This window comes from Vicia villosa, linkage group LG3 (assembly GCF_029867415.1).
Source record: "Vicia villosa cultivar HV-30 ecotype Madison, WI linkage group LG3, Vvil1.0, whole genome shotgun sequence".
NCBI lineage: Eukaryota > Viridiplantae > Streptophyta > Magnoliopsida > Fabales > Fabaceae > Vicia > Vicia villosa.
In genome coordinates this window covers 196,173,042-196,195,780 of record NC_081182.1, presented here as the reverse complement: position 1 = coordinate 196,195,780, position 22,739 = coordinate 196,173,042, and the positions used below count along the sequence as shown (strand labels likewise).

The 22,739-nt window shown below is 33.9% G+C and overlaps 1 protein-coding gene across 2 annotated transcripts; it reads right to left on the bottom strand.

Annotated features, from left to right (window-relative positions):
• Positions 1-3,652: 3,652 nt before the first annotated feature.
• Positions 3,653-9,204, bottom strand: LOC131593214 (putative disease resistance RPP13-like protein 1). 2 transcript variants are annotated; one of them, XM_058865492.1, is made up of 3 exons: positions 4,948-9,204; positions 4,633-4,732; positions 3,653-4,198 (listed from the first exon to the last, which is right to left on the bottom strand). In XM_058865492.1, the coding sequence occupies exon 1, from the start codon at positions 8,953-8,955 to the stop codon at positions 4,999-5,001; it is 3,957 nt and encodes a 1,318-aa protein (XP_058721475.1). In that variant the 5' UTR covers positions 8,956-9,204; the 3' UTR covers positions 3,653-4,198; positions 4,633-4,732; positions 4,948-4,998. The 2 variants fall into 2 exon arrangements, with proteins under 2 accessions (XP_058721475.1, XP_058721476.1); XM_058865493.1 differs by having other exon boundaries at positions 3,653-4,168.
• Positions 9,205-22,739: the final 13,535 nt, after the last annotated feature.

The following is a 22,739-nucleotide window of genomic DNA, read 5'->3' as shown; positions in this document are numbered from 1 at the left end:
TATTCCATTCTATTATTAGTTATTACTAGCTCTTATTAGCTTTGAATTGCTATAATAACCGTTTATATCTTCTGTTACATTATGTTTGGTATTCCTATGAGCTAAGGCTATATAAAGCTTGTAATGACTCTTATGAAATCATCAAAATATAATTATTCAGAAAAAATCACTTCCTTCTTCTTACTAATGCTTTAGGAGGATTTGCTCAATCCTTATAAAATTGAGCAGTATCATATATCTTATCAAAATATAAATTTTAATGAAAACAAAAAAATCATGATGAAATTGGTTAAAGAAAATAGAAATACATGATGAAGTTGTTTATCGATAACAAATACATCCTTCTAAGGCTCCGAAATCCATACTTCTAGGGCTCAATACCATTAATCTTGGTAACAATGACGAAGTTGGATGATCGATGATTAATGAAATGAAATCTTAGAAGTATTAGTTTTGAATTTCTGCTCAACCATGGAAAAGAAACTTCAAATTTCTGAAACAACAAAATATTCCATCGACTGAAAAATTGAAACTGAAAAGTTAATCTCAAATTTTTGAAATAAAAACTCAAGTAGACAAATGGAAGTCCAAGTTTCTTATTGGGCCATTTAAATTACAAAAATCAAATTAATGTAATGAATCAAGACAATTTCTCATCCAACCTTTGTTATATGAAGCGCACCCTTGACATTCCAAAAATGCTCCTGGATGAATTCAGAGATATATATCCAAACTAGGGGTGTTCATGGTTCATGAACTGCACAGAACCAAACCATAAAAATGGTTCAGTTCAGTTTTTAATAACCACATTAATAACAATTCAGTTAATTAGTAAAACAATTTCAATTCAGTTATAAATTGGTTTAAACCGATTTGTATATATAAACTTGTTTAAAACCAATTTGTAGTTATAAACTAGTTTTTACATTATAAACTGGTTTAAAATCAATTATAACAGTAAAGAGAATGTTTGCTACCCATCTAAATATTTAGCACATTAAGACTTGTTTAGTCCAATTTGAATTCCAATTTATTAAATACTTTTATCGGCGACGAGAGAGAATGGAAAATTAAAAGAAAATTGAATCTGAAGTCCAATCAGTGGGCTTTTTGAGAATTTGGATTACAAGAGAAAGTGGAAGACCAACCAAGTGAGAAGAGTGATCTTCCCCTTGCATGGAAATCTTCTAAGGACCATCCTATGGAGAACATTCTTGGAGACATATTAAAAGGAGTAACAACACGGTCAAGGATAAGTAACTTTTGTTTTTATTATTCTTTCGTCTCTCAAATTGAGCCAAAAAACTCCAAAGATGCATTAGTCGATGAGCATTGGTATTTAGCTATGCAAGAAGAGCTAAACCAATTTAAGAGAATTGAGGTTTGGGACCTTGTCCCCCTTCCGCGAGACCATCGAGTAATTGGCACTAAATGGGTGTTTAGGAACAAACTAGAAGAAAACGGTATTATCACTCGCAACAAGGCCCGTCTCGTTGCTCAAGGGTATAGCCAAGAGGAAGGGATCGATTATGAGGAGACTTATGCTCCGGTCGTCCGACTCGAAACAATACACTTGCTAATTGCATTTGCATGTTCACAAAACTTTAAACTATATCAAATGGATGTTAAGAGTGCTTTTCTAATAACTAAAATGATATCAATAACTAAAATAGCCGTGGGTGAAAAGTGATCTTATTTTGATTGTGAGAAGAATTACAAAATTAATCCATTAGATGCAAATAATATGAATGGTACACAAGTTGTCAATAATAATTTTGAAATCTAATTTAAGTTTTGAAAAATGGCCTGATGAAGAAAAATAGGGAATATTTTTTTAAAAAAAATTCAGATTTTTCCCCAAAATTTTAGTTTTGTTTTTGATAAAAAAAATATATTTTTTCAAATTGTTTTTTAATTTTTTAAACATTTTAAAAAAATTAATATTTTTTAAATTTTGGAATTTTTTATGAAAAATTAATTTATATAATTAAACCAGTTTAGAAAACTGGTTCTGAACCGATTTTAAACTGAATTTGAATTGTTTAAATTAAATGGATCAGTTTATTAACCATTTAAATGGTTCAGTTTTTATATGGTGCAGCGCAATTCAATTCCAGTATACAATTCAGTTCACCATATTTTCGAACACCCCTAATTCCAAACGCACCCTTCATCAAACAAGCATCAAATTGGTTCGAATATGCATCTCTGAATTCACTATAGGTTAATTCGGAAATGCATATCCGAAACCACTCCTGAATCCATTTACTACATATTTTGATTGAAATTAACGTAGTCGTCGGGGACTCTCTGTCGATTTTTATCAATATTAGAGTCATAGAAATTGTATCCTCGCGTTCTGGCCTTTGCGTTCCTGTGTTTCATGCCTTTATGCGACCTAACGAAAAAACTCGATTTTCTGAAAAATCGACTCTGAATTGAAATTTTACCGTGCCATTTTATTAGAGAAAAGTCAGGGACCAAAATATGGGACACCACCCTAAAAACCTTAAATTCCTTATTTTTCTATTTTACTTGATTTATTTTCCGTTTTCATATTTTCGAAAAAAATCCGAAATTTTTTGTAGACACTTAATTTGATCTTATTTGATTTTTAGTTGTATTTTCCAGATTTTATAATTATATTTTAATTCATTTTTTTTATTTTCCAATTATTTTTCTCCATAGAAAAATTGTTGATATTTACATACTTGTTACAATATTTGTTACATTGCTGATGCATAGTAACTAGGTATGTCGATCCAGATACATCCAATACTAAGTTAAAAAAAAAAACACAACAATATCGAACTGATTCGATAAATATAAATAATAATATATAAATGGCTAAAAATATCACTTCTCCATGGTGACTAAAAAGTCATTGGTCCATGCTAATACCGTCGGAGATGGTCTGAGTGACTAGCTATTTAATTTTTTCAACTTTATTGTTTGAAAAAAGAAATTATGATTTTTCTAAAAATTTTAGGAAGCTTGTTACCTTCTTGAACCGTAATTTATTAATATCGAACTTTCTTCAACCTAAACTTATTAATTCGAACGTGTCTTAACTTAATTGATTAGCAAAATGATTATAATACACACACCTGAACCATAATTTGTATCATGTTTTAAATGTGAATTTTCTATGTTGTTTGTTGTTCAATACATCAATATGCATATATAAATAAGCCAGTCACAGACACACAAACATAACCTTAAAAAACAAATTTAGAAATGAATAATGATGTTAAATGGTTCTCAAACATTTAAATTTGTAGAAAGTCTTAAACTTTTTGAAAATGTCATGCCATTCTGGATTATGGACTTCAGTTTCTTATTGTTAACCTTATTTTTCTTCATTTTGTTCTTGTTGTTTCACATTTTGCTTAGGTTGGTCTTCGTGATACCATAGTAGTGAGTTGTTTGAAAATGGAGTTAGGTTGTTGGAAATTTTCAGTGCTTCTCCACGGTGAATGTCGATGTTAACGTATGTATCAAATGTCGAGCCTATTAAGATGTAGACTTTGTTCTTCGTCGAGTCAGTAAGAACTTTTTAACCAATAAATCATGAATGCATGTGAAATTTTGAAAATGATGTTATATTAAGCAACCGAGTTCTTAGTATAAAGTTTAACACAGGATAAGCACATTTGATCACAGCCAAATTTCAATCATGTTTTAAATATAAGTCAACCAACCACACACACAACCTTAATCTACAACCAACTCATACACACATCCTTCAATAAACAAACCTTTATAGCATCTTTCTGTTCTAACATAAAATTATCAATGGTTGTGGACAAATTTACAAAACTCTTGATCAAGAAGAAGAATCACCACAAGTGTCACCCTCAACCAAATCAACATCACTTCATGCTTTTCACTCTCATGTTTCTAAACTCATTGATCAATTAGCACTGGAATAGGAACCTGAGTCAGAGTCAGAAACTTTGTCTTTGCCATGGTTTCAAAGCTGTTTTGGTCTCTTGCCCTTCATCAACAAAACTTTTAGTGGACAGTGGTTATCCAATTCCAATGAGTCAATGGAAACTTGATTCCGTTGAAGACCATCTTTCTCTAGCTCATGGTTTGAGTTTGAGTTTGGCTAGAAAACATTTGAAAGCAATTCAAGGAAGCCTTATTGCCGAGGATGAAGTAAGACCTAATGCAGCCAAAGAATTGCAGAAAAAACCTGTGCGAGTTAAAAAAAAAGTGATTTGACGATACAAGCAAGGAAGTTGATAATTCCTTTAATGATGTAATGAATCAGAGAATTTCCAGAAATAGAAACAGTAATCCATTGTTTGATTTTTTATGTAAAAATATCATTAGTTTGTAACAGCAAGCAAGGAGTATTGTACTTGTATATAATTCTGTAGTCATGTTAAAAGCTACACTCTGTAGTAATAGTTCAAAACATACATTCAATAATACTAACACATTAATGTGTTCACATGGTTAATATTGCACATGATTAATATAGAAAGAGAACACTTAAATATTTATGTGATACATTAAGATAAAACTAAGCACTGCATTCATCAGAAAATGTAAGTGCAACAGAATAAAAAAACACTGAGAGATACACAATAGGTAGCAGTGTTGGAGAAGAGAACAGACAATAACCTTCTCAAGCAGCCAAATTCAACTCTCCTTTTCATCTTAGTCTTCTAGCAATCTATGTCAGCCACAAGAACAAACACGCCCGATTGAATTACCAAATTACCTGGACTCCGGAAATGGCAGACAAATCTAGTTAATAATTTGCCTTAGTTAAAAACTAAGGATCTGTTTGATTAAAAATCATTGCATGAATAAATTAAAAATCTCATTTGATTACTGTGGAACTTAAAAATATTTATGAACACAAGTATATACCCTATAACTAAATAATAATTTTTTGTCCAGTAACATAATACAAACAAAAAATAACATTCATACCTGAAACATGATTGAAATTCTTCATTTTCTTGGCTTCTCAATGGCCATGACTCATATTATGAGTTGGTCATTTATTTTTATGACTGGGATGTGAGCAATTTTGGACAAATGTTCGTTCTGTTTATACCTTTCTTCTAACAAAGGGCAGCTTCTGATGGTCAGATCCTCAAGAAAGGTAGGGAGGCTGTCTTCTGGCAATGACTCTAGTCTTGGACAATCGCTGAACTCAAGTGTTTTCAGCGAGGAGGGAAAGACTTTTTCTGGAAATGACTCTATTCTTGGACAATTTCTGAACTCAAGTGTTTTCAGCGAGGAGGGAAAGGCTTTTTCTGGAAATGACTCTAGTCTTGGACAATTCCCGAAATAAAGTTTTTTCAGCGAGGAGGGAAAGGCTTTTTCTGGAAATGACACGAGCCCTGAATATTCAGAAAACCCAATCCCTTCTAGAGAGGAGAGGTGTCGAAGTCCATTTCCTTCTAAGAATTTCATTTCAGAGAGACCATCAATTCTTATAGAAACAAGGGAAATGGGCAACAACTGCTCCTTGAGCAACATGTTCACAATATCATCACCTTCGATCGTCATTGATGAAAGAGCAGTAAGGCCTTGGAGACCCCACTCTGTTACTGGCTTTGTTATCCTCACAGAATCTACCTCAATTGATTGTAAATTGGGAGGTAGGAAAACTCCTTCACATAATGATAAATTCAAATTTGGAAGACTGCGGAGATATAGATCTTCAAGAGCGGTGAGGGTGTTCATTCCTTGAGGTAGTGATCTAAGTGCCTTGCAATCACGGACATAAAAAGATTGGAGGGCTGACGAGCTACATGGCAAAGTTTCTGAAATAAAAATAGACTCCAAATTGTTGCAATCATAGATGGAAAATTTTTGGAGCATAGGAAAACAATTCAATGGGACGGAGGTAAGTGCTTTGCAGTAGCCTAATGTAAGAGTCACAAGGGATGTGTAATTGCTCCACATTTCAGGAGGAAGGAATGTCAAATTCTCACATTTTTCAATACGAAGTGATTGCAAAGAAGTGGGTAAACCATTTGTTGGAATCGCAGTAAGAGAACTAATACCTTTGAGAGTCAAGTTTCGAAGAGAGGGGCTGTTTATAATCATTTTAGGTACAGATTTTAGCATATGACGGCTCGATATGATTATGTCTCGCAGAAGACATGGAGAATCACTCTCGAGCAATGAGTATTGGGTCCTTTCAGTATTGCTTATTGAATCTGAATCTACCACAATACGAATCTTTTTTACTGAGGAGAGCCAATGTTGAGTAGGTGGTGTTGCCAAGAGATGATCACAATCATATATTTCAATCTCTTCTAAGGAAGGAAGATTACTAGGTAAATATCCTTTCAATTTGGGACACCTTGATAACCTCAGAGTTTTCAGACGAGGAAAAGGAAACATGTTGTCTGGAAAAGGACACCATTCCTTCCAATTTCCCATGCATGAAAATTCCAAATTCTCAAGGGATTGAAATGGTTGGAACGAAGAATGTGAACCTCCTGCTGCCATGCCATAGAACTGCTGCCCAATTGTCTCCAAAATTGTCAAGCTACCAATTTGCAAGTCCTTAAGAGAATGTAGCTGCCCTAGTGGTGGAAGTGTCATGCAATTCGCACAATTACCAATGCTGAGGTACACCATGTTAGAAAACGAAGGATCTCCAAACCAACTTGGAAAACTTGTCCCACCATATGACATAATCCTCAGTTTCTTTAGGTTTGTAGATGGTTCTAACATATCAAGCACATTTTTTTCATTAAGTGTGTCATCAGTTTCCTTGCCCCACTGCAGCGTCAATTCCTTAATATGTTCTTTGCTCTTCAAGTTGGCATCACTTACCTCCACGACATCATTGACATTTTGCAGGTTCTTGATGAGTAATTTTCCCCGTAGCTTAGGAAACTTCCCAAGCTCTCTAACACTTAAACCAATATTTTTCTTGCCTACTACAAAAACAGTTAGAGTTTGAAGGTTTTCTAGTTCAGCAATTTGCTTCGGCATCTCTATTATGCTTGTATAATCAATATAAAGATGACGCAAATTAATTAATTTTCCAACATGTTCAGGCAATTCTGTGAGTTCTGAGCAGCAAGATAAAATCAACGTTTGCAAGTAGTAGAGGTTACATATGGTGTCAGGCAAGCTTGCGATATTCGTGAAAGAAAGATCTAGATAGCGCAACTGCACTAAATTGCCAATTGTAACGGGTAGCGTGGTGATGTTTTTATATCTTGATAACAATAACACCCGCAACCTTCCAAATGTGGGTAGCAAATCTTCGACCACCTTTCTTGATAAACTAGATTGTCGCCATCCCAAGTGAATGGCAAGGAAGCTTCTCAAGCGTTGGAATTTGTCAAAAGTCTTAAACTTCTTGAAAATGTCATATCTTTCTTTATTATATGACAAGTGGCGAACATTTTCATAGCTCTTGGCGCCAAATTCAAGTCTGTAACAACTTTTTTTAGATACGACCGTAGCTAAATCATTAACAAGGTCATGCAAGACAAATTTCTGTCCTCTAGAATCATCATGCAATTGTTGTATCAATGATCTGGATAACAATTCAGTAAAACACCCATCACCTACTTCTTCCATGGTTTTGTCGACTTGGGAATTATCAAGGAAGCCTTCTGCCATCCACAACAAAACCAATTGCTTCCTATCAAGTGGATAGTCCTTTGGGAAAATAGAACAATAGGAAAAACATCTTTTCAATTGAGAGGGAAGATATTGATAACTCAGGTGCAATGCAGGCAGAATATTATTATCCTTTAAGTTCCATATGTCGTTGTTCAGAACTTCAATCCACTCTTCAGTATCTACTTTTGAACGCAACAGTCCTCCAAGTGATTTCGAAGCAATTGGCAATCCACCACACTTTCTTGCAATGTTCCTTCCAATTGCTTCTACGTTTCGCTGTTGAGCTTCAGAAAAGTCTCCACTTCCAAATGCATGTTTGGAGAGTAAAGACCAACTGTCTTCATCTGATAGAGGATCTAATTCAAAAATAGGAAATGTGCGTGCAGCATCGGCCACTTTTTTGTGGCGTGTTGTGATGATCACTCTACTTCCATTTTTTCCATAAATCAACGGCGATACAAGATCTTCCCAATCATGATGAGTGTCATTCCATAAGTCATCTAACACAATCAAAAATCTCCTGTCTTTTAAATTTTTCTTTAAGTCAACTCGAAGTAAATCAAGATTGTCGGTTTGTGATGGTGTTTTAGTGACAGATTCAAGGAGAGTTTTGGTTACTCTAAGGATATCGAAATCCTCGGATACACATGCCCATGCTGTGATATCAAAGTGCTTTTGAACTTTTTCATCATTGTAAGCACGTTGTGCAAGTGTTGTTTTTCCAATACCTCCCATGCCTACAAATGCAACTACCCCCATATTAGTATTGCTTTCTGATAGCAACATGTTGATTACTTTCTTTTGGTCATCTTTCCTACCAACCATGACAGACTCGTCGAACATAGGATTTGAAGGTGTTCTATGAGAAACTCTGACACTTTTAGTTTGCAAACTGAGTATATCTTTATTATCAGCAAAAAGTTTGAGGGTTTCACACATATCTTTCATTTGGGAATTGATCTCTCCATAGATATTTTTAAAAGGAGAAGAAAGGATGTTCCACACCTGATTAGTTTTGCTTGCAGGTTGCTTGTTCTCCATCTTGCATCGAAGGGAATCATAGCTAATCTGGTTGAGCAGATCTTCAGCATCGTAGATAGCATCTTTCAAGCCATCAAGCCAGTCTTTGACAGAAGGAGTGTTGATCTGCTTCTCCTCGGCAGCGTCAAGCACAGGTTGAAGAGTGAGTAGTGTTAGCCTTAACTGTTTCAAGAGTGAGACATCGAGCTTGGTGCTTTTTATGTAATCAAGAAACTCTTTGGAAACAAGTTTGTCAGCTAAGGTTTGAATTAAGGTTTGAATAGATGCAGAGAGGAAAGCAGTTCCTATTGCAGCCATGTTGTATTAGCAAAAGTTTGAAGGAAATGAAGATCAAGTATGTGAATGAATAGCAAAGACTGATATGTGAATGAATGGTTGGCAGTGGTAAGTAATAGTAAAGCGAGAGTCACATGTAATAATGTAGTGAGAGGTGATTGTGAAAAGTGAGCATTAAAGCTAAGCTACTAGTTGTACTGAAATCATTATGTTTGCTTCAAAACTCACACTGTTCTCAATTGGCATCGATACATTTATCTTATAAATTCATATACGGGAAGGCTAGCTGGATACTTAAGCATTGATTAGAATACAAATAGTTGAATACCATTTCTTTCATACGCATATCATATGGTGTAGACACAGTAGTGTGTAGAATAGGTCCAATCATTTTTTAGTAGTAAATAATAAAACATCAAAAGTGAATGTCTTATTTATTTAGTCATAAAATAATTATATGGAAAATATAAATAATTAAGTCAAGGTTAATGCTCACATAAAATGAGGCTAACTTAGAGAGAGATAGGCTAACTTACCAAGAGATAGGTAGATATATAATTTGGTGAAAAATATTAAGATGTATAAGTCCTACATTGCAACTTTACTTAGCTTCTAATTAGTCATTGAGTTTGAGAGTGAAAAAATAGGATATGTGGGTCGGGAGAGAAAAAAGAAATTTACACGAGAGATTAATAGTTAAAGGTAATATGAGGCATCATAATTTCATGAAAAATTTATGAAATTATGGAGTCCAAACACTACTTAATATTTAACTGAATGTGGTTATTTTGAATTTTCATTCAAATTAAGGAAGGATCTCAACGGGTGGGTGGGTGAGGTAGCTCGGATGGCAATTGCTAGTTGGGTTAAGGGAACTGTTGGTTCAGGGTTCAAATCCTGGTAACAGAATGTTAATTATTCCTCGCTTTCTGCGTTTGTTTATGTAGACGCCAAATTTTAAACTTGAAACTTTGAAGATTATGTATGCTTAAGTGTGATTGAGGATGCATGGTTTGCCTTTAAAGTATTGAGAGAAAACAATTTATTTGCAATTGCTTCTAGTATTGGCATCCTTTATCAATTGAGGAGCTTAGAGGAAAAATAACTTAGGTGAATTTTGCATGTGCGCAAATATACCTTAATGTGTCTGATACTCTCCATGATCGTATTTTGGTGGAACGAGAGCGTTATGTGTTTTTGTTGAATTGGAATATGAGAGTTTACCTCTTTAGATTTAATAGTGAATGACATAATGTGCAAATGCATTATGTGTTCTTTGTTGAATTGAAATACATGCGTTAATAGTGAATGACATAATGAATGACGACTCTGTAGATTTAATAAGGCAAATAATAATACTCTTGAGAATGTAATAGAGAAGAATGACTTTGTTGTGGCCATTTAGGCAGAGACTGAAGTTAATGCTAATGAGGAACCGTTATCATAAAAAAACTCTTTGAATGAAGAATAAATAGAAGTATATACTACTGATGATTTGAATAAGAATTTGATGATTGAAAGCTAGCTAATTATATAAAGGAGAAACATGGTCTTGTGGTTATCGAAAACAGTGGCAAGAATTTGGTGTGAGATCGTTGTGATGGTTTGCATTTGGAGAAAAATAATAACTTATGAGGGGGATGAAGATAATCCTCCTTAGTCACATTAGGAAGAATTTAATTTGGTTAAGAAAAAAGGTACGGGGGAGACATAAACTTACTTAGGTTAGAATGGAAATCATTACTCGAGCCATGTCGAGTAAACACAACACCACTCATTGGAAGCCATTTATTGGAATTCTATAAGAGTAAGAAACTTTGATACTATGCTAACTATTAAAAATCATTGCGATTAACAAAATTCTTGCTTGCTTTTGATTGTTGAACCAATGATTTCTTATACACATTTTCCTTCTAAGTGTCTTAAACAAAACAGACTTAAAAGATTTGCATTACATTTTAGACAAAATCATGATTCAAACCTATGGGCTTTTTATGCAATGGATACAAATCCCTCTATCTTGAGTTTTTTTAACATGTAAAATTTTCTATATAAATGGATCAAACTAAATTCTTCATTGTAGTTGTATATGCAACTAACTGTCATGTGATTCAAAGACAGTTATGGAATGAACTTGCCAATCTTCAACAGGCTAATCCTGACCCTTGGTGCATGATAGAAGCTTTTAATATAGTTATGGATTCCCATTAAAAAATTAATAGATGCCCTCCAAACAAAACTTTCACTGATGAGTTTCTTAGTTTGACCAATCAAAATAAACTTATGCATCTTGACACTAACGGTAGCTATTATACTTGGACCAATAGGGGAATGGTGGTGTTTACTCTTCTATTAGACTTCACACAACCATATATAATAATAATTGGCAAGATAATTGGAACACAATAAATTTCTCCACTTTGATCAAGAATCTCTTATACCATTACCATATTCTTCTTCGATGTGACAAACATGGGTTTGATTTTGCCAGGCCATTCAAACTTTTTGAAGGTTTGGACTCTAGATGATAGTTGCAGATAACTAATTAGTTATAATTGGAATAATGGAGTGGTATGTTTCCATATGCTTGTTTTATACGCTAAGATGAGATCTCTTAATCCTATTCTTAATAAATGGCCATGGAGATATTTAACAATATTCATATTAAAGTCGCTCAAGCTATTGGTGAAGCTAACATGATACAAGGTTCAATTTATTATGTGGGTTACAATGATGATTTTCATTAGAGAAAAAATGCTCAACTTCCATTAGATAAGGCATTGCATATGCATGGCCATTTTTGGAGGAACAAGGTTAAGAATCCATTACATAATATATATATATATATATATATATATATATATATATATATATATATATATATATATATATATATATATATATATATATATATATATATATATATATATATATATATTTATTGTGTTCCATGCCTTGAAGATTTTGGAGGATGTTTTTTCAAAACTTGTTGGGATATAATGGGGACACATGTGATTAATTCATTGAATCAATTATTTGAGTAAGGTTGGACCCTTCTTAATTTCAATTCAATCAATGTGTCTTTGATACCTAAACAACATGGAACATATTCTATTGAGATATATAGACCTCTTGCACTTGAAAATTTTCAATTCAAAGTCATCTCTAAGATCAATTCACATAAGTTGGTCTTCATAGCTCTTAAAATTGTTTCAAAAGACCAAATAGACTTCATTAAGGGTGGACATATTTACGAGTGCATTATGGTTACTTCATAAGGCATTAATTTTTTGGACAAGAAATCCTTCGGAGATAATTCGGCTTTGAAGATACACATCAAAAAAGCCTTTGATACTTTAGGTCAGAATTATGTTTTTAAAGTTCTTATTCAATTTGGCTTTGATCAAAAGTTTTGTGGTTGGATTCTTACTATTCTCTACTCATTCAAACAGTCAATCATGATAAATGAAAAAGATGCAGGATTTTTTCTTGCGAGTGAGGAAAGGAGATATATGTCTCCCTTGCTTTTCTGAATTGTTGAAGAGGCACTTAGTAGGCATTGTTTTACGATGATAGATACATGTAAGATGACCATCATATTAGCTTGGAAGACAATCATTCTTAGTCACACTTTCTTTTTTGCAAATGACCTTATGATATTATGCAAATCTATCTCGAAAAATTCTCAAGTCATTAATCATCTCCTTCAAAAATATGGTCAAAATTCTAGTCAAAACATAAATCCAACTAAGTGTAAGCTTTATGGTGGAGCTAGTCCTAGAATCATGTTGAGGCACATTGCATATATGCTTGAATTTCCAGTGGGATAGACATCATTAATTCAGCTATCTTGCAGACCCTATATTCAAAGGAAAGCATAAAACTCTTCATCTTCAGATCATAGCAATAAAGTATTGGCCAAAATAGATACTTCAAAGAGCCGCGTTATTTTTATGATAGTATTTGTGAATGGTCAATCTATCTTATCAAAAAGATGAATTTTTGCATCATAAGTTTTGAGTGAACGAGTATTATAGGCAGTAGAAAGTTGATTAGTACATCTTAAAAGGTTATTTGATCACCTTTGTCTGAAGGAGGTCTTGGTCTGAGAGATATTAGGACAATAAACATATTGGTTACTTATCTCTTTGTTGGAAGCTTTTGACTACCAATAATCTGTGGTCTTCTATGCTTATTAGTATATACTTCAAGCACAAAAAACTAATCATGTATCATGTTATTCTTCAATATGGTTTTACATTAAGTATTTATTTTCCTTTTTGGAGGAACATAGTAGATGAAAGGTTGGTGCTGGAATGGTTATTGATTTTTAGACTGAAAATTTGTTACGATAAAAAATTAAAGACTTACACCTAGTATTGTCAAAGGATACTTATGCAAACTGATAAGGTCAATTCAATGATCCAAGACATCAATTGGAATATTCCTCATGACTTATCCATTTCGACTCCTCATAATTTTGAAGGCACTATGACCTGTATTGGTGTTTTCCTCCTTTCCAATTTTGGGCCCCATAGTAAAAACCAATGGCAAATACCATCCACCCGTAGCCAACACTACGACCAACAACACATTAGATGCCTGCCTCAAATTCCAAAGTCTCTACTACAACTTTTGATAACCCTTTAATTCTCAGGAGTTCCAAGTATTTCTTTTTATCATAAAGGCCTATTACACGAATTTATGTCAATCTTTATGGTCTTAGCCATATATAAAGCCTTGTAATTCTGATTTTAAAGACACAGAGCTTTTACATAATTTATATTTTCTTGCAATTTAGAATTTTTGCACTTTATTTCCTACAAAATCTAAGTTCTTGACGTTGTTAGAAGTCTCCATGGAGAATCTTGTATCGAATTATTCACTGCAATGCATGTCATTTTTTGTTTTATATTTTGTTAATCATGTTATTGCTTTCAATTAATATTTTCTATGCTTTTACCATTTCCATGATAAATTAGTCTCATTTATGCTTAGTGTGATGAGGACCATCCAAAAGATGGATCTTATGTAGAATGAAAGATTTGAAAAAAAATCCTTGTTTTAACAATCTTTAATCATAATAAATTAAAGAGTTAAATAACTTTTCAACAAATTAAATAAAAAATGAATTTTTTTTAATATAAATACTATTGTAAACAATTTATTCTCCGTATGTAATTCACTTGATTTTTATTAAGGACTTTGCTTGCTTAATATATAACAAAAATATTTTATATTTTGTTGCCCAAGAACCGTCCAACATGTAATCACTAGGATTATACAAAATTTTAAAAGGTTGCTCTTAATTAAGTATAATTGAAAAGGTTAAGAAAATACAAGAATGGGGAGTTTGAATTAGGTTATAAGAATGAAATTTTTTCGTTATCCAAAGCAAGAAGGTGAGAACTTAGAATAAAAATAATGAACACCAATATTTTTATCCTAGTTCGTTATTAACGAAATTATCTGCAGTCCATCCGCCAGGTGATTTCGCCTTCTCATAAGAACTTAACCCACTATAATCAAATTTCATCACAACCAAAAAGATCTACCGTCAATGTCTTCTTGAGAATTCTAACTATATCCTAGTCTCTCAAGAAAATACAACTCAAAAGTTGAGATACAAGGTGTATTACAAAGATGCTTCTATAAAAAAAATTACACATATGAATATCAAAGAATTATTACAAAGATGCTTCTATAAAACAAATTACACAGATGAATATCAAAGAATTACACACACAGATATTTTCCATGAAAGAGTATGAACAAAGATCTTCTTGACTATGTTGAAAATATTCTTGAGTTTTTTTTCTCTCTGTTTGTAAACAAAGTTTCACGTTAAAGATGCTTGATCAAAATCCGACAAAGGTTCTTCTTCTTTTCCATTCTTCCAAGATTTATTTATATAGGCAATGAAAGATTCGTTGAAGGGTAGAAAAAGAATTTCATAATTCCAACTGTATTCTTGCATAACAGTTTCACGAATGATACAATAGTACAATTCCTATCTCATAAAATCAGGGCAGTGGAGAGAATGGTGATCTTGTACCGTGTACTAATTTTCTCACGTAAAACCTTTTTGATCATAGCTTTTAACCTTTAGAGGCTTCAGATTGCGTGTTGACGAAACATGCTTAGAAGAATAAAAAATTGTATGAAAGAGTCTTCAAAACCTTGTTTTCAGAGTCTTTAAAACTTAGTCTTCAAAACTTAATCTTCAGAGTCTGTGGAGCGCATAAATTCAGAGCTTGATAATCTTCAAAAGCTCCTTTATTAGAGTGAGAGTCAGAAACTATTTGATGAGTGTTCCTCAGAAGCGTTCCAGACTTGACTTATCTTTGTAAAGTGCACTTTATTATCTCTTTAGAGTCAGTGTGTTGAGTTCAAAAATTGATGATGTCACATGTCACTTTTTCAAAGTCATAACCTGTTAGTATTCAGGTATACACTAAACAAAAATATTATGGTACAAAATTGTTTTTTAAGAAACTATATATTATTATTATTATTATTATTATTAAAAGTTAAGATCAAATGTATAATCAAATCTTATTCTTGCAATAATATTTATAATCCCGGTGACAATCATTCTCAAATTTTAAAATTATTTTCTTTTTATAAAAGATTGCATAAACGTTTAGCAATTTTATATTTTAAGAAACCTCGATTAAATCCAACATATCTTAAAAATCATTTTACTCCTTTCACACTTAAAGGAGGTAGGGTTTTAATTTTTAATAGGAAATTTTACTTTATACCCCTACAAGTAATATTATACCCCCTACAATTATTAAAAAACACAAATTTTACCCTTTAATATTTCTAACGATTTTATCATTTCAATTTTACTACTTATAAAAAAATCAGAAAATTACACCCCTACGCATGTGAATCGGAACACTTTTTGAAAGTGTTTCGGTAAAGAAATTATCATACCAGAACACTTTTTAAAAGTGTTCCGGTATAAAAAAATAGTTAATTCGTCAAAATTTTCACTTTTGTTGTAAAATTATTTTTCATTCCAGAACTCTTTGGCAAAGTCTTCCGATTTGTAAAGTTAAAGTTAAAACTGACTACCGAAACTCTTTTGCAAAGTCTACTGTTAACAAAATAAAAAATTACATACTGAAACTCTTTTGCAAAGTCTTTCGGTATGCAAAATAAATGTTAAAAATAACTAACGAAACTCTTTTACAAAGTCTTCCGAAACTCAAAATAAAACTTGAAAAAATGTAAAAAATAAAGACTTCCAGAACTTTTTTACAAAGTCTTTCAATATATAAAATAAAAATTAAAAAAGATAAAATAATTAAAAATACACAAGAATAAAATTGGTATTTTCTATGAAATTTTATAGAGAATTTCTTTAGCCACCTCCTAACCTTCTTGCTCACCTCTGGTGAATTTACCACACTACCCCTTGTTTCGGAAGTTCATTTCCGAAACGGTACTTTTTTTTGAAAAAAAGGTGTTTTCGGAAATGAACTTCCGAAAACGTGTTTTTTTTAATATAAAATATTGATTTCGGAGATGCATCTCCGAAATAAAGTTAAATTTTCAGAAAATGTGGTGTTTCGGAAGTTCATCTCCGAGCGCACCCCCCATGATGGAATTCGGAAATGCACTTCCGAAGTTATGTCTGGCAGAAGCAAAATGAAAAATAACAACGATTCGCTTTATTTAATCGGGTGAAGATTACAACGATAATATTACTGAAAATCAAAGTTACATATTGTTGAACACGGGTAGGTGGGGATGAGTCAACATTTTGATAACGTCGTCCGCCGATCTTTGAAGTTTGGCGTCCAACTCGATCGGGCCTTTCGAAGAAAATCGGTCGAACGTTGTCCACATAATCGCCAAATCTTCGTCGTTCTTGATCTCAAAAGGTGTGAACTTAATGCCTCCCTCGTCGTTAAGCGATGGCGAGCAGTACTCGAGCTTGACAACCTTTCGATTCTCGGGATAGCGCAAAAGCGTGTTGAGCGACGGTATCAACTCCGCAAACGGCGTGTCGCGCGAGAAGCGAAATTGGAATGGCATCGGGTAGCCGGTTTCAAAGTAGACGAATGCTAGGTGGGGGTAGGTTTGTGTCATTTTGTGTTTTGTGGTGTGGAGAGGTTGAAGAAGAGTGTGTGGTATTTATAGACTTATTGGAGCATTGATGGCCCAACAAACCTTATCCTGCATCAGGGGACATTTCGGAAATGAACTTCCGAAAATAGGCTCCAGACATGTATATTTCGGAAGTTCATTTCCGAATTATGCAGAAACAGACATAAATTTTGCATTTTGTTGATTGCTTAGTGTGTTGTCTAAATTGAACATATGCAATTGACATTAACCATAAATTAGACAAGCAAGTCATAAAACATAATTATATTATAAATGTATTGAATCGGTCCGATTTTACATGATAAACAACAATACATACAAAAAACGATCCGGAACAAACTAAAATTCACCGAACCAATCGGTGGATCCTAAGTCCAAAATAGGCTCATTCTTCGATCGCTCTCTATTTTGCTCGCGCTCTTGGCTCATCATTTCTTCAAACTCCGCCATTCTTGAAACAAAAGGATCCGGCCAAGTCTCCGCCTCATTTGAACGATGTGCGGTCCATTAACAACAAGTAGCCGGTATAGGACACCCCGGTTTCAAAAACACTTGGACGAAGTGCCGCGATCGTAGATACCCGATGCATATGATTCGGCCCGACGAGTCCAATGGAGGTCGACTATGAAGTGGAAAGAAAGTCTCACATAGTCCAAACATCGTCAAATCGACGCATACAATATCATATGCACTTGCTATGAGATGACCCATATCGGGGAATGACATCCACTTCGAGACCGGAGCGATACCGGTAAGTGGTGGAACAAGTGAATCATGAATTTTTGCAAACTTTTCTTGATTTTCATATAGTCGGCCGTAGATATCCCGATACGAAGTCAACTCCGCAATGAGCTCCCGTCGGACTAAAGTGTGATTATTTTCCCCTTTACCGAGCAAACCCGCAACGGCCCGATATCCACAATTACCGTCGCCTCCAACATCAACGATGTTATCGATATATTTGTGCATGAAAAGTGGCATCTCATCAATGTAGACAATCGGTGATTTTTTGATCGGCGGTGTGCGAGGTGGCTTCGATATACGGGCACCTTTGTTACCACTACACTTGGACTTCGGTGTCTCTTGAATTTCCGGCAACGATGAATCAACATGTTCAAAGTAGGAAGGAGATCGTTTTGTTGAATTGTCATCTTGTGTAATTTTTGACTTTTTCGGTGCACATTTCGTCTTAACCGGTTGAGATGGCGGTTTCAAATCGGTGGTCTCCGGAAACGCGATCTTTCGCAATTGTTCTTTTATGTGCAATTTTGTTGTGTCGTCCGCCTTAGCAAACTTCTCCATTATCACTTCCAACTCGTCGGAGATGGTGATTTTGGAGTCATTTTCCTTCGGCGGGTCAAAATCATCAAAACGAAGTTTCTTCCAATGGTCGGCTACCTCATCCATGCGTATTGGTGAATTCAACTCCTTCTTTTCTGAAATTATACAAGCACACGGAAGGCCGTATGTAGTTCTAATGGTGCACCCACATAAAGAACTATCCGCCCCCGTGGTCTCCGACCGCTTAGCTTCATGAAACAAAAAATTCAAACCCGTTCGAGATATGTTGTAAATCAATTGGGAGAATAGAACTTGGCCCTTATACCGGTGTTCCATGACCGTCTTGCTCCGACCGAACGATGTTTGAATTTCATTGTGTTGATTTTCAAGCATTTGATTCACGGTGTCCCACCCGCGACACAAATCTCCCTTACTATCACCCAACCACCTCTTGAAGACCGCATGTGCGGATTCAACTCGGTTAGTCGTGGTGCAACCAAGATGTCTAACCCGATTTGTCCAAGCGCACACGACTTTTTCTCTAACTTTGTCAAGAATGGTGGATTCGACGTAATGACAAAATGTCCTAATGGAACCACACAAAGACCTAAAGTGTACCAATTTCTCGGTATAATCCTCTTCGGAGTATGCATCCAAAATTCCCCTTCATGCCGCCATTATCCTATCAACTACAACACCGGCTTTGACAAATTTACCATTTTCATCCAACCTATCTTTTGTCCCAACCGCGGGTTTCAACTTGCTTCTCACGTTGCAAGTTATGTGATACCGGCAAAGTAAAGCGGTAGATGTCGGGAAGACGGTATCGACCGCATTCATCAAAGCATTGTCCCGATCGGTGACAACGACGTTTGGCATAACCTCTTGATCAACTAACAAAGACTTGCAAATTCCCAAGGCCCACGTAAAGTTTTCTTCTTTTTCACACTCCAAAAAAGCAAACCCCACCGAATAAGTCTTGTCCGTCGAGGTCACACCGACGATCTCTAGAAGAGGAAGCCTATACTTGTTTGTCTTGTACGTCGAATCCATGACTAGAACGGTTGGAAATGTGTTGAACAATTTGATACTTTCGGGATGAGTCCAAAAAATATCACGCACGGTAACTTTGTCCTCGGAGGTTCGGAAGCTTGAAACGTAATTGTTATCGCCTAGAAGTTTCAAAAGTTGTTGCATTTCCGACCGAGGGCCCATATTCAAAACCTTGAGATTGTGCCGTTCATTGTAAACTTGCTTGATATTTGAAACGCTATCCGGTTTCTTACGCTTCAAATCGGCAAGTATGTTGCGAGGCGCCACTTTGACTATCGTTAGGTCCGATATCACATTCCTCTCTTCGCGGGACAAACGACACGCCATTGGATGCCCGTGTAACTTGACATCCAAGGCATGATTATGCATTCCACAAATTACGGTTAACCGCCACAAATCATCAACCCTCCGAGTGGCATGCAACTTAAACGGACACCCGCACTTTCTCGATCCCGTGTCCTCGTGTTTTAGCACACGGTTTGATTGCACATAACTACCACCACGTTCGCAATTCAAAACAACGAAAGCTTTCCGCCTACTATTTCCGTTGTCCGACCTTAAAATGACAATTCCAAATCCAAGTTTACTAGCTTCGTTTCGAACCCAATCAATCAATTGTTCTCGACTAACGAAGCTCCGATCATTTGTAAAATGTTGCCTAACATCGACCGCATTGATCATAGGAGTAGCGTCAATAACCAGATCGTTATTAACGTTTACAATTTCCGGATTTAATACTCCATCGTCTTGCACAATGTTGTCCGGATGCACCATACCTAGCAAATGCAAAAATTAGCAAAATTGGCCAAAACTGTTTTTTTTAAACTGCCAGGGCATATTTCGGAAGTTCATTTCCGAAATTTGTTAGGTAATATATTTCGGAAATGAACTTCCGAACCATATCAGTTTTCAGCATAAATTTGTTGAATCAATGTAGTGAAATAGGGGATGAAATGAGAGATGTTTACCTGAAATTGTAGCTTTCTATGCCCCCTTTAACGTGATCAACGGTTTGAAACTTGCTTTTAGGGCGAAAAATTGATGGAGATTAATAGGGTTTAGAGAGGGTTTTGATAAGTTTTTGGAGAAAAATGATGAAAAAGTGAAGGAGGGAAATTTGTATATGCAGCAACAGATTCGGAAATGAACTTCCGAAAATATGCACGGATTTTGAATTTTTTTTAGTTCGGAAATGAATCTCCGAAAACATCAAATTTTTGATGTTTTCGAAGATTCATTTCCGAACTAAAAAAAAAAACAAAAAAAAATTACTTCGGAGATGCATCTCCGAAGCAGGGGCAGTTTTGGGATTTCGCTGGGGGTTTCCCCCATAGGGAGGTGGGTAAAGAAAAATTCATTTTATATGAAAATAAAGATAAGAGTACAAAGTGGAATTTCCCTTTTTAATATTATCTCATTCTTAATATGATCCACCGCAATGTCTAATAAAAAGATTATGTACCCAAAACAAAAACAATGGCAAACAAAGACTCGTATGTGAATGGATAGCACCTCATTTTTGACTGGTTGGTAGTGCTATAGTAAAGAGAAATTCACATGTGAATGAATAGAAATAATAATTAGTTGTTGACTTATAAAAAAGCAAAAGTATAAAGCTGGAAAGAAAAGCTCACGACATGATTATAAAGAGGGGTCGATGGAATGCTGACTCGATAATAGATGCAAACCAATAATGATAACATGGTGATGGTCCATGCATGTAACATGTGAGCATTGAAGCAATTTCGTACCGTTTGCACAGATAATGCTTTTGCAACTGTTTGCTACAAATCTGATGGAAGTACTCATTCCCAGAGAGAACGGAGATATTGTATTGTTGGGAGTGGGAAATGATTATCTCTTGTGATTATTCACAAAATTGTAAATCTATATCATTAAAATTCTATATCTTTATGTTTTTTTTACATGTTTAATCTTTTAATGTGTCGTCCAAATTTCAATGGATAAATATTTCAATGGAGAGAATTTATTCCCTATTTGTATTTAAGTACATGGAAAACATAATTACTTTTCTTTAATGATGCTATTAAGAAAAAAAATGCTTGTAAGATGTAACCATCATTATTATCTACTATTAGACCTTTGAAAATTGTTAGTAGTGATCATGAGAAATAGGAGTGTTGTTAATATTCCGTCTTAAATATAAGCAAATTTACAAAAAAGCTCACCCTTTAAGAAGAATGTCTCAATGCATTTAATTTTTACTCTCCTTCTAATTTTACCTCTATTTTTTGCTTTGGAAATTGTTGCAAACATTTAAAATCTAAAAAATTGTAGGGGTATATTTAGAATAGTGACATTAAATGTAATAAATATTAATTTTTTTTGCTTATATTTAAGACCATAGATTTTTTTTTTGTTGCTTATATTTGAGACCGGAGGGAGTAACTCATTAACTATTCTTACACAAGACCGGTCTTTGAGAATTTTGGATAAAAGAGTGATACTTCTATAGTTTTTTAATAATAAATACATAAAGATAAAAGAAATAATTGAATAAAAAACACATTTTTATTTAATATTGAGAAAAAAATATAAATATGAATCTTTAAATCAATGTTATACTACATTAAAACATAAACCATATAAAGAGATTTATTCTTTTTCTTCTTCTTCTTGATCCGATCTTTTTTCGTATAAAGAAATTGACCAAACCTTTAAAATTATTTAAATATCATCATCCTCTTAGCATTTTTGTTGCAAAATCATTAATAATTCATTCATAATCAAGGTTATTCAAAAAAATTATTTTCAATTGAAATCAACGCAAGACTATTTGATATATCATGTGACATAATAGATCTCAAATAAGATTTTAATAATTTGAATTCAGAAAATCTTCTTTCAGCAAATTCAACACTAATAGGAATAATCAATATTATTCTATAAATTATGTATTAGAAAAACAATGAAAAGTCTTTAAAAAACTCAATATCATATAGCTTGATTTTGATTAAATTGTTAAAACTTCTCTAATAACTTTCATTTCTTCAAACAAAATTTCACCATCAAGATTAAGAGAACCGTCGTGTTTTAACCAAGTTTCAAGATGCTTATAACATGCTTTCAAGTCCCCTTCAGATAATGATCTAAGCCTTTCAAAACTAAACAAGAATCCAAAAATATTTTCATATGTGCTATACTGCTCAAATCTTCTATCAAGTGAGCCAATTGTTTGATCTATAATATATAAGAAATCATAATTTCGAAAAGACTCTTCACCAGACTCAAGATTCAATTGTGTGGGTTGAGATGAATTTTTATCATAATGTTTTTTCTACGAATTTGACGTTTTTGAATAAACACACATTCAATCTCCATTTCATTCT